At 39.2% G+C, this 13,726-nt stretch overlaps 1 protein-coding gene across 1 annotated transcript in view; it reads right to left on the minus strand.

Moving 5' to 3' along the window:
- The window catches only part of LOC101856133, a 9,294-nt gene extending 3,572 nt beyond the window's left edge, over positions 1-5,722 (minus strand). Inside the window, exons 1-3 of the mRNA XM_005109196.3 lie at positions 5,614-5,722; positions 2,721-2,830; positions 1,783-2,004 (exon numbers count right to left, since the gene is read on the minus strand). Of these exons, the coding sequence (XP_005109253.1) occupies positions 1,783-2,004; positions 2,721-2,830; positions 5,614-5,616 (335 nt within the window). The 5' untranslated portion in view covers positions 5,617-5,722. The remainder of the gene's footprint in view (positions 1-1,782; positions 2,005-2,720; positions 2,831-5,613) is intronic.
- Positions 5,723-13,726: the final 8,004 nt, after the last annotated feature.

The raw sequence follows: 13,726 nt of genomic DNA on the forward strand, positions 1-13,726 counted from the left end.
ATCCCAAAGAGCGATATATAGGCCAGGTTTCCACTGTTGACTATCCTGTTATGTTTAGATACAGCGCATGAACTTAGGCATGGCATAGTAGATGTTTTACGGCGCTATAGAATAGAAATGGCAGGTACGGCGCCAGCGAGGGCCTTGCTTTGATATAATATTTGGCTAGTGTTTGTTTCTGGCTTCTTTTATTTTATTATTGTGGGTGCTTTATGTTTTAGAACATTAAAACATTTTGGGCGGCACTGCACGGCCGTGCTCTATGGACGAACCGCGCATGGGATAGACACAATGAAAGGAGTGGTAGCAGAAGAAAAGAACACATCATAGGGAATTTACCCACTAGCTAAAGTGTCGAAAGAAGTCGATTTATTTATTCAATCTGCAAAAAATGGCAAAGACTGTCTATTTAGAATGTAGATCTAGCTTCTAATTTTGAGCCATTCTTTGGTGTAGATAATAATATCGTACCTTCTATAAAGAAAACAGCTTTTTGCCTCTACATCTAATATACATTAAACTGAATTAATTAGCTCCTCAAGTCTAATCATACTTCGGTATCTGAACAGTGGATGTTAATGTTAAGCGCCCAGTCAACAGAAATTAAATCATGTTGCAACCAGGCAGCAGAGACCGTACCATTCGAAAAGGCGGAGATCCTCGATAAAACAAATTGGCCCATACGACGAACTCCAAAGTCTTTTGTGTCAATACGTCAAGAGTAACAGTACGTTTCGACAAAAAAATCATCTACATTGTGTATTATAATGGAATGCAAACTGTACATCTAATATATTTTCAAAATAATGCATTATACAGATGATATTGTCCAGCGGTAGTTGATTTTTCAGGAACAATGAAACACTTCTGTCAATGTATAAGCTCGCCTGACCAGCTTGATCTGCGACTTTAGACATTGTTACCTGCTTATCTATCTATCTATCTATCTATCTACCTATCTATCTATCTATCTATCTATCTATCTATCTATCTATCTATCTATCTATCTATCTGTGCATTTCCATATCCAAGGGAAAATAACAGCATTTTAACGTTTACATCTATATTAAGAAAGATATCTTTGGTAATCTGCCATTTTCTGAGTAGCCTTCATGTATATAAGTTTGCTCCAGAATGTAATGATACAATACATATAATCGAGCATAAAATAGTTTTCCCTCCTTATCTCATAACTAAACATTTGGGTGTAGCTCCTCGGGGACTTAGAAAGGCGGTCCAGATTTTTACTTGAGCAGTGTTAATCACTTCCCAATTCTTGTTTACAGGCTCGACTTACTATCAATTGTCTCGAACATAGATGGGATGAAAAGGAAGTACCCAAATAACTTTAAACAGTTACTGATTCGTAGATCTTACCCTCGCAATACCATCTATAAGACCTTTTGAGAACACCTCAATTCCTTTAAAAAAAACCCATAGATATATTTCTTTTATTAATGAAGACTTTGAAACCCCACATCTGGCAGAAATCACATAATATTGTTATTTTATTTCTTAAATCTCTAACACTGTCATCAAAAGACTTAGATCTAGATAATCAGCGTACATCAAACACGAAATACCTTTGTCATCATTAGGGAATACCTGCTTTGCGTGGGCATTTATTGATTCTGAAAGGTGTTTTTCAAGCTGTTTATCTATTGAATGCATACTAAAGCTTCATATTTAGAAATAGACAGTTTTCATTCGTTTTCTTTTATAGTAAAATGCATTTTGTAAAATTCTGAAACAGACGAATTGCATTACTAAGTCAAGCCTTACTTGAAAGCAGGATTCTTGTCTGCGGCTTGCTGCATCATGTAAATGAGTTCTCTCTGGGGGTGGTTGTTGACCTTCACCTCATACTCAAAGTATGGTGTCTTAAACTGGTTGTTCAGTTTCAAAGTGACGGAAATGGGATTTCCGCACAGGCCACATGCCGTGACAGTGGGAGCGCGGGGGAGTTTGCTGCCCGAGTCGTCTCCATCGACGTTTGTGTCAGTCCTTGGAAAAGGTTATACAATTAATTATTCAAAATTCAAATCAAATGTCGGGGGGGGGGGGGTGTCAATGTAAATGTTTGATATGTTATTAGTAAAATTCCATGAAATACCCCCCCCCCCCCAAACAAAACAAAAACAAACAAACAAACAAACAAACAATAAAAACAACAACAACCAAAAACAAAATACACAGACAAATAAACCTGTTTTTAATAACACGAAGGGCTTTCTGGCCGAAACAGCTGACAGAAGGCAGGAACTGCTGCACTACAAACTAAAAGAGAAATAGATAGATAGATAGATAGATAGATAGATAGATAGATAGATAGATAGATAGATAGATAGATAGATAGATAGATAGATAGATAGATAGATACCAAGCCTCCAAGAGGGGCGAGTGAGATAAAGCAATAGAAGAGGGTAAAAAAACGAGAAAGAATGAGAGAGAGGCAGAGAGAGAGAGAGAGTAACTCCCCAAAATTTGGCAGCTTTTCTCTATAAATTATACCTCTGAAACCAGACGATCCCCACCCCATTCAATCTCAAATAGCTCGACATCTATTTAAGCCGATGGATCTTTCTTTCATTGAAAGAAAGGAAAATGAATAAAGTAACACATGTCCAAAAATTGACGAGCGCCTGATTCCAATGCGTCGTGACACATATTATGTATGTGTCCACTGCGTCCTTTAAAAACTTAAAAGACGGCGTACTCACTTCTTGGCCTGTCTGCTGCAAGCCAGATTCGCCGTGACTGCGAAGATCAGCAGAAACGTGCAAAGGAAAGCCTGCATGTTTGCAAAACGCTGGAGCTGGTGGTGAGAAATCTGAGGAGTAAAAAGATTGATAAATCTGCTCACTTCCATAGCTCTGTGAGTATCTTGTTTCACAACGGCGCAGTTTACCCTGACTCCACTCTAATGAACTTGAGATGGTTTGATAATTTTTCAAGGCTCTCCATTACCTTGACTGAGTCCCATCGCGATTTTCGTTGCACTCCCTCTGTCTGTCTGTCTGTCTGTCTGTCTGTCTGTCTGTCTGTCTGTCTGTCTGTCTGTCTGTCTGTCTGTCTGTCTGTCTGTCTGTCTGTCTGTCTGTTTGTCTGTCTGTCTTGTCTCTCTTTTCTCACCCTCTTCTCTCTCTCTCTCTCTCTCTCTCTCTCTCTCTCTCTCTCTCTCTCTCTCTCTCTCTCTCTCTCTCTCTCTCTCTGTCTGCCTGCCTGACTCTCTCTCTCTCTCTCTCTCTCTCTTTCTCTCTCTCTCTCTCTCTCTCTCTCTCTCTCTTCATCTCTCCAACCATTTTGATCCCTCCCCAAACTCTTCTTCTTAACATTTACATCCATATTTTTTATTTTTCTTAACTTCACTCCCTACATTTAGTCAGGACACTCGACTGAAAAGGTAAATTCAAGAACGGATAAGACAATTTCAGAACACAATTAAATTCCAATGACCGACTTCGAAACAAACTGCACCCCGTCCCCTTTTCCCGTGAAACAGTTCTGAATATGTTTGATTTACTCAACTTGAATGTATTTTCAATTCTACTGATTTTCTTTCTTTTTTTTTTACCCTCACTCTGTGCATTGCTCCTCAACCTTCTTACACAATATTATTTCTCTTTGCTTTCAAACTCTTTCATCTCCCCGCTACTGGTCCGACATCAGATTCTGTGCCGCAGGTAATAATGTTATAAAAGGATACCTCAGGAAGTAGTCTACAACTTCACTTGACTGGTTCTTCGTTCTCAATAAACCTGCGATTGTCCATAAAAGGCTAGTAAAAAGCCCATCCTGGGGGATTCTTTCCTTTTCTTTTCTTTATCTCATTTTTATCTCCTTTGTTTCTTTTTCATTTTTCTTTTTTTTTTCTTTCTTTCTTTTTTCTCTTATGGTTGTTGGTTGTTGTTGTTTTTTGTTGTTTTTTTTTTGGGGGGGGGTGGAGACATTTTTTTCTTAAGCTCAAAAATATCTTATTCTTAACATATGTAGCCTTTCATAATACATTCAAGATTGGATGATCATACAATGACTATAACAAAATCAGCGCTGTTCTGTGTGAAAAAGAAGGAAATGTGGCAGGGATGATCCATCGAAGTCAGTTATGAAACTTGTTTACCTGAGGACAGCAGGCGATCAGTAGTCTCGTGTCACCACAAGAGGAGTCCTTCTTGCTATTGGTGCACAGATAATGTATGCCCCCCCACACCTCAACACACACACACACACACACACACACACACACACACACACACACACACACACACACACACACACACACACACACACACACACAAACTTGATAAGGGAGAATACAATTCTGACACGGTCCGATTTATAACACATGCCAAGTAGTTTCAATTTCTTTCAAGCGTGAAGTTCGTTTTCTTCTTCTACCACCGTCCCTTCGTGTTGATATGACGGGCAAAGATATTAATCAATTCAGCTTCTTTATTCACACAAAACCAAACAAACAAAGCCTAGGCCATTTTTTGACATCTTACATCCAATGTTTTGTTGTTGCTATTTTGGCTTACTTTTTAAAAAAATCTAAAGCAACAGTAAGAAAATGCTTTGATCAAATTGGGATTCTAAAAATAGGGTCAGCACGTCAAGGTGCAAAGCACAAGTACGGCAGTCTATGCTCTTATGAAAAAGCAAAGGGGCACGACAAAGCAATTAATAATTATAATAATATGTTCTTACAAAAGCCAGCAGCAAATGTAAATAGAAAAGAGCAGTAATTTGTTTTTCAGAATCAATTTGTCATCGTAGGCCGGTGTCCATGACCAGTATGACAGGATTCTTCTTTCCACTTAAGTTCGAATAGTTTGTTTACTGTACTCTGTATAAGGCTCGGGGTAGAGGATAAAGGATTTAAGAAAAAAAAGGTAAAACAACTCAAAAGAGAAGAGAATTTTTCTTCTGCTTTCCTCAGTAGAATCCCAGGGGTAATTACGACGGTAGCCTATTTTTGTACCCACTGGACATTTGATTTCTATATTATGATAATTATAACTTGCTTTCTACAAATGCCCCTCGCTCTCCTTCCGGCAATCGTAAGCCGTTGCAGTACATTTCGTGTTTGCTCACTTAAAGCATTTTGTTGACTTTTGCATAGGAATAAGATTAGGCTAATAAATGTCGATTAACATTTGCAGTTTTAACAACATCCAAACCCAACTTTGAACCCCCACCCCCCACCCTCTTCTCTCCTCAAGCTCAGTCCTAGGCTACCCATCTAGGTCTTACCCTTCACCCAATTTCCAAATCTCAACAACTAGCCAAGCCTCGAGCCACCATGTGTATCAAGAAACATTGTGGGCAAGCAAAGAACACCATCCTAACAGTGTTCTGTTTTTATTCAGACTAATTAACATTAAGAGTTTCTTTAATAAAAACGCCTACACCTTTTCCACTCTCTTCTGCACGGACCAAGGCTGCCTTAGGCCGTCAGACATGATGTGTTGTACTCCTGGGAAAAGCCACGTTATACTCAGTCTAAATACACTCTATAATTATTCTAGCATTGTATACAAACACCGTAGCTCAAACACAAGCTAGATATCGTCAGCGATAGATGTAGATCTAAATGCTAAATAAGTTCCCTACCATTGTGAAGAATGTGGAGTCCTCCTGTGGTATTTTAAAAACAGAAGTAGTTGCAACGTCAGATGTTCTCCTCTCTTAGACAACCGAGAAGTGAAAAAGCCAAAGGAGATAAAGCACAGCAGTCGGGTAGATATTTGAGACCCGGATCCTACATCGTTCACTCCGACACGGTCATTGCATTTTAGACTTTGAAATTCAAGGCAGGTCCACCTGCAGCGCCTGGCCTGCCTTCAAGGCGCCGTAACAGAAGTAGGCTATATAACAGCCGTTCTGCTCTGTTAATTTCTAAAGGCGTAGGGCAATATAATGCATATATAATATATATATATATATATATATAAAAAAAAAAATATATATATATATATATATATGCATTATATTGCATATATATATATATATATATATATATATATATATATATATATATGTATTATATATATATATATATATATATCTTATACAACGTGTAACACAAAGAGATCATATGGCAGGAAAAGTGCAATTGTTATATTTTCTTTTATGGAAAGCAAGAAAAGTCGACTCTTCTTTTCTTATTTGGGTAATCGGTGTTTTTGTTGATAATTATGAGTATGTATCATCTCACTGAAAAATTCGTTTGCTTATATATAAATATTGTCACACCCATTTCTTGGGGTGATTATTACGAGGTAATTGGGCAGTCATTTTTCTACAGTGATAGAGAAATGAACTGTGTACTCTCTATTCACCACTCTGTTTAGCGCCCAGGTGTTGAGGGATGGCACAGTTACAGATGACATTATAACCGCACCAACACATCTAAGGGGCCCCATACACGCAGGGATCTTGTATCTGGGGCCGGATCTGACCCCCACCCTCTAAAACGTCAAAAAATGGCGTCGTGCGTGTGGCCGATTTCATGAAGTCGAGCGAGAGGAGCAGGGCAGGTCTAGAAATCTAGGCTGCGTCCAATATTTTTTGCATCGGCCCAGGGGAAGAATTGAGTGTTTTCAAATTTGACTTCCAAATCGTTGCAAAGGTCACATTTATTATGGAAGTCATACTAAACACCATGCCAATTTGATGTCAAATAAGCATTCTGATTGAACCCCCCCCCCCCCCAGAAAGATATAAATAAATACTACTACTACTACTACTACTACTACTACTACTACTACTACTACTACTACTACTACTACTACTACTACACTACTACTACTACTACTACGTACTAAGAAGAAGAACTCTACTTCCTGTGCCGACTGTGTAAATTAACAAGATACAGTGGCGATATCCTCAGGTGTGACTGTTGCGCATGTTTTCAAAAAGACAGGAGGCAAGCCGCGTTGCCAAGTGTGCTCCCATTGGCTCATGCGCATATGAGCCGCTGAAGAGTGTCATCAACAATTCACACCTAGTGAACGAAATGTGCATTACCTGTGTTACCTGTCGATAATGACACTGATTCGCAAGGAGGGAGACAAGGGGGTCATGAAAATATGGTTACTTTTATATGGTTTCCTTATCTAAAGGAGCGAAGGCATAAACCAATGGGAGCAAAGCTTTCTGCTTATCTAAAACGTCCTGAGCAAAGATCTGAGGTTGACGATTAGGAAATTGTTTTGAAGGACTTAGCCTGCAATAGGTTTTAAATACATGCTTTCATTCTCGCATTATCCGATTTTTTTCCGCAATCCTAAAAAACCATTGGATGTTGGATGCCTTGTAACTAACCTTGCAGTGTACAGAATACTCGTTGTGCCCATAGTGCAGCACGTCATTTGCACACATGATTTGGCATGGATAATTTCTACTGTCTATTCGCTCAGAATTGATCCTTTCTGGGAGTTTTACTTTCCATTTATCTTGAATACAAGTCATAATATTTGAGATTTAAGGGGGTGGGGTTCGCGTGGTTTCAGAACTGGAGAGTCCATAGAAATTGAAAACTTAGATCTTTTATGCCTCTAATCAACGTTATACCAGTAAAATAAACACAGAAATGTGTTCGTGGGCATGAAAGGTGTTGAGCCAAAAAACTAAAATTTGATAAAAATTCCCAAACCTGCGGAAAAAGCCAGTTTCTTGACTTTGATTATTTTGACGAGCGCCTGATTTCACCACGTTGCTTCACTTATAATACTTAATGCATGTACCTTTTTAAACCAAAAAAAAAGGGAGGGGGGAGGGGTGAGAAGTGGTCGTTTGTACTACATGTAGTGATTTTCTTGACTGTATTGCTATATTGTAAATATAGTGGGGATAAGCGCTATACAAATGCTATTTATTATTATTATTATTATTATTATTATTATTATTATTATTATTATTATTATTACTATTATTATTATTATTATTATTATTATTATTATTACTATTATTATTATTATTATTATTATTATTATTATATCATTATTACAGAAGTAGTGAACAACCACTAAACATGGCCACTCTATTGATCCATAGTCACCGGCTATGGTTTTTCTCTTTTCCCTCTGGGCTGTTCCTCTTCATATCTTCTGTGGTCTAATTAGGACGGTGGTAACTGGTTGACCAGCTTAGACATTAACAGTGACGTTGCTCGTGAAAACAAACCTGAACGAAACATGAACGTATGGCTATTACATGACCTGTCCGGCATAGTGATAACACGTTTCACTTCGATCTGACCACTGACACACACACACACACACACACACACACACACACACACACACACACACACACACACACACACACACACACTCACACAAAAAATTTAATTCGGGGGAGGTTGTAGTGAAGGTGTGGTGGGAGGGGTCTACACTTGCTGCACATATTCTAAGTACCACCCTTATCTCCCCCCCTCTAATAGGAGAAATAACGAGCAAGTCCTTCCCAAAACAATAAATAACCATCAACATAAACAAGAGGGCGACAAAGCAAGTACTTTGTACTCAGACCATGCCATAGTCAAGGGTAATCGCGAAAGTCCCAATTTTGTTGAACTAAATATTATACCCAGTACCCATTGGCTCGATCGGTTCTGTTCGTTTCGGTTTGCTAGCCACATTGAGGGCGCAAAGCTGCTATCGTGGCACAAACTGATCTACCGTCTCGTCGCCTAAAAAAACAAACGTGTTTTTTCCCAACAACGAGTCGGGCGATCGGTTGGCGATCGGTTTGTCGATCCCCCCAGTGGGCACTCCGCATTAGCATGCATGAACAACTTGTAGAGACAGTGATCAGTTGGCATCAAGCTGCGATTTGACGTGGATGGAACTGATTCAAATGCCTAATGAGGAGTTCTCAAACCCAGATCTAAGCGCCTATTTTTAATTTTTTGTTTGTTCCATAAATGTTCAGTTTGAAGGGTCTGCCTCGTCAAAAATTATTTTTTTTTTTAACGGGGCGTTAAATCAAGATCATGAATGTATGAAAAGATACGAATTTGTCAGTGGATCCCTTCCTACGTCAAACTTCCGCCTCGGGACAAAGAGCTGGAACTGCAAGACGTTACATTTCTGTCGCGATTTGTAAAAGCAGAACAAACATTAAAACAGAGAATACGCTGTTCAACGCTACTCTAATTGAACGTTGGTCCCCTCCCCCCCAAATCCCCCCCCCAAAAAAAAACAACAACAACAAACAAATAAAACACCCAAACAACCCCCAACAAAAAGAAATCTCTCTCTCTCTCTCTCTCTCTCTCTCTCTCTCTCTCTCTCTCTCTCTCTCCCTCTCTCTCTTGTTTCTCTATTTCTCTTTTTGTCCTACTGTCTTTTGCCTCCATTCCGCCCTTGCTCTTAAAGTACAATCCTACATTATTGTGTACTGAAAAGTCGAGCTGGGGTTATATCCATTGCACAAGATAATACGTGCAGATGTTCGCTCCTCAGCCATATTATACGAGGGGGGACAAACCAGGACATTTTCAGGTCAAACACTAAAGATGCATGGGTTATCTCTTCTACAATTGAGTTGGATCCTATTCGAAAACAAATTTTGCGAAATTAGATAGGTGTAGCCCCTTTCAACACTGTAAGGTTATGTAAGAGGCAGAACCTCGGGCTTTTAACTTGAATATCCAATAGGACGAGCCAAATGGGCTGACAGTCTTTAAAAAACCCTCCCCAAAACAACTCAAACTCAGAACGCTCCGTTTAAGGATTCGAACCAGGGCCATCCGCTCTGGAGTCCAGCAGGACGCCACCTGCTGAGCCTAAAGTGTGCACTATTCTTATTCAAAGACTCGCTTCAACTGAACTGGACGAGTGGCATTAATTGATAGGAAAATTCTACAACAACCATGATGAAACCGATGGGAAAGAACAAACTGTGTGTGGGTCGAGCGCATGCTGATCAAAAGATTCGTCTTATCTCAAAGCGTCATCAGGTAGACAAGTAAAAATAAAGAAAGAAAAAATAACCGACACGTAAAACCTTTGGTAGAATTTTTTTTTCAAAGATTCCTCCGGCTTTGGTCTTCAGAATCCTTTCCTTGGTGTCATCATTAGTTCCAACATGCTTTTTTGCGCTGTTCCCGGCTGTCATTCGGTTCAGCAGCTGCAGTTGAAGAGGGTTTCGTGGTCAAAAAAGAGAAAACTTTGAATTCTTTTCATTGTTTACAAGTCACAAGATTCCACCCTAGAATGACAGAGTTCTGTTCTATTTGTTCAGCATCAAGTTTTGATAAATTTGGCGTCAAAATTTAAAGTTTCTCAACATGTCAAGCTTTTTCGAACACAACTCTTTGCATAAACATATCTTGATAACGACTCCGACTAATCTCACGATTTTGATAGAGCAGATTGAACTTTGGTTTCTGACCTCAAGGACTTAGTAACTCATAAAAGCCAAAAATATCACAGAAAACTTTATAATTCAAAGTGGGCAGGAAGGGGGGGAGCGAGGGAAGGGGGGGTAGAGATGCAAAGTAGTCTGTAGATAGTTTTCCTTCCCTGAATCAAGCTTGTTACGCTCTCGTTTCTACTATTATATTCATCGTCCTTTTACTCTATCGAGCATGACCTGGCTCAAAATGTATTTCGTAATGCATGTCTAAGGATTGTTGATCTAAGACAAAAGTATAACATATAATCTACTATCAGACAAACCTTGATAAGAGGTCAGATCGCGGGGTGAAGGTGTGTGCACTGCCATGCAGTAGCTTTAAACACTTTAATCCCTCCCTCATAGATACGTTTAGCAAATAGAAATATTAGAACGATAAAAATTTAAACATCTTACACCGACTTACAAAAGTGTAACTAGATGTATCTCTTCATGGAAATAAGAGCTAGATCTACAGACATGATTTATAAAACGCGATCGTTGCCCTTATCTTTGGTGTTCAGGTTCCACGCACTGGATGTCTTGCTTTGGCAGGTATTGCTGTTTTGACCAGTTGTCACTTATATATATATATATATATATATATATATATATATATATATATATATAAACTCATTGACATTTTTAACTTCACACATTTTAAAAGCGTGTAGCTCAAAAAAACAAAAACCATACACATCCAATTAATTTGAAATTTTTACACATTTCACATAAGCTCATTGTTATTCGTGATTCCTGAACTGTAGTCACTAGGGTGCGTTGGTCTATCGTTTTGTCTGACTGTCATTCACGAGGTTTGGAATTTTGTTAAATACTGTGAGAAAGTGTGGGTGATTTTGAAAACCAAAACCACACGCACAACGTTGGACTCCTTCCAAGTTTTTCGCCACATATAAAAGTGGCTTCTCTTTTTGGATTCACCATGCTTTGGCAGAATGAATCAGAAAGAAATCCCATCATTGTAATGCTTCAGGTGGACACCCGGCTATCGTTAGTTGCGAGTAGGTTCAACGTAAACAAACACCCTGTGTATGCCACACGGGATCACATGGCAACGATAGGCTCTCAAAAGGACAGACCCAGGCGAGTAGAGCGCAGAAAGACAAAACGGAGGGTGAACTCATTCATCCTAACACAACACTTGAGAAATCAATTTCAACCGTCAAACAAAGGCCCAGGATGAGTCGAAAGGACTAAGAAATGACAGCCCGATCTTAGTCATGACTGCTCTTCGTAAAGGGTCTAGTTTGTCGCAAAAACATTCAGCCCGATCATATCCAGCACAGACTTCACTGGGCACAGCGTCGCGTGTGATAGCCAAGGCTAAATCAACCCAGTTCTCGGGCCCAATGATCTTTTCTTTCAAAATCAAGCCCAGGGACAGGTATTTATGCATGATAATGCATCTACTCATAAGGCTGCTGTGACTAATCAATTTCTCAAAACTAGCAACATTCCTCCCCTGCACCCATGACCAGCGCATTTAACCAAATTCCAATCCTATTGAGCGTTTGCGGGACATTTTAGATCCCGACATCGGTGCAACACCACACCAGCCCCGTACCCCTTGCTCAGTTAGATTAAGCCTTAATTGAAGAGTGGAATATTATCCCTCAAAAGACAATACCTCGATTCATCCCGTCCTTGCGTCGACGATGTAAAGATGTGACAACGCCAGATGTCATCACACGTTGTTGAAAGCTGTCACTTTTCATTTTGACCCCTGACAACTGAAAGTTCAAAATTGAAGATTAAAAACATTCGTTTCCCATACTGTAAAATGAATGCACTGTCTTATCTGAAATTTTAAGACAGGTTCGTTAAGTATTAATCAAGATATTACCTTTAATATGAGGTGTGAGGTTAAAAATGTTAAAGAGTATATAGATTCTATATAATTTCCTGTACAATATATACATTCCCTTTTAAAACAGAACAAGTCTACGACAGTTAGCCCATTTATATTATCTAATTATATTATACTTTCTATAAAGTAGTAAAGCACTGTAACAGTATATATATATAATATATTACTTTTGCTGTTGTTTTTTCAACGCAAGCAAGCAAAGGACAATCGCCATTATCAAAGTCGTTTACCTTATTTTATTTAGACTACTTCTGTCCGTCCGGTACTGAGAACTGTCTGCTGGCCAACGACAACATGTTTAAAAATCAAGACTGACAGCGGGTTGACAATGGACTAGGGGTGAACAAAATGTCCTCTGCTCCAGCTGCTAATGAAAGAAAAAATGTCAGGTCCTGGATAATGGTAACAGGAAAGTTGCAGACGTAAATTCAGTCATTTTCGTTTCAGAAAGCCCTCGCAGTCAGCAAATGAACTTTACAAACTCAATCTACGATAACCTTGAGAACGGAGGTGTCTAATAATCTCGTCGTCGGTGCCATAGTAATTTTGCCCTTTGTCCTTTTTATTTTTGGTTCTGCTTAACAGTTCTCATTTGAAGAAAATCCGTTGGTTAAAGTTTATTTCGAGTCCCCTTTCTGCCATCTTAAAAACGTCTTTGGAAATGACGTCACATCGACCAAAATGTGGCCATAGGGAGAGAAGAAATCCCGGATCTGCCTGCTTGGTTTCGTGAGGTGTGAAAGGGGGAGGGGAAAGGGGTTGGTAAATTTATTTTTACCCCTCAAGGTCCAAGGCTACAATTTCTCCTCGCTATCTTTGAACAAGATGAGGCTAGGTGTGTTTAACATAACCTTTAGGCCGGCAGGAAAAACTGATTAAAAGTAGGTTTGCGAAGGCAAAACTGCTTTTAAGCTGAAACAAAATAGGAAACCAACAATTATGAACAAAGATTTAATTGCGGCTCTGCACGAAAAACAAACATTATACGGCAGACTGTTGTGGCCTCCGAATATTTATTATTGTGTGGTCTTGTTTATCTATGTGTGGTCTACTAATGTCAAGCAGGATTTGGTAGCTGGTTTCTTTCTGATAAACCTCAATCACTTCTCTTGTCTGTTGAGAATTTTTCCCCGAGGTGATGACAATCCGTGAATGACCTCTCTTTTCGTGTATATTGGATGTATCAAATGGCCTCTGTTATCAAAAAAGTCTTCTGTTGAACCAGAGCAGCAACATGGCTGCAAATCTTCCATTTCCGGAGCCTGTTGCGTCCACCCCTTTCTAATAAATAAAGAGATTAATAAAATCACGGATTTTAAGACATAAGCCAGCCGAATGATTATGGGACGCAATGAAATCCGCCCCTTTCCATCTCCCCGTGACGTCACAACACTACTTGAAGAATATTTGATTCTGGATTCCTCCCCCCCCCCC

The sequence above is a fragment of the Aplysia californica genome, unplaced genomic scaffold (assembly GCF_000002075.1).
Source record: "Aplysia californica isolate F4 #8 unplaced genomic scaffold, AplCal3.0 scaffold00755, whole genome shotgun sequence".
In the NCBI taxonomy this organism is placed as follows: Eukaryota; Metazoa; Mollusca; class Gastropoda; order Aplysiida; family Aplysiidae; genus Aplysia; species Aplysia californica.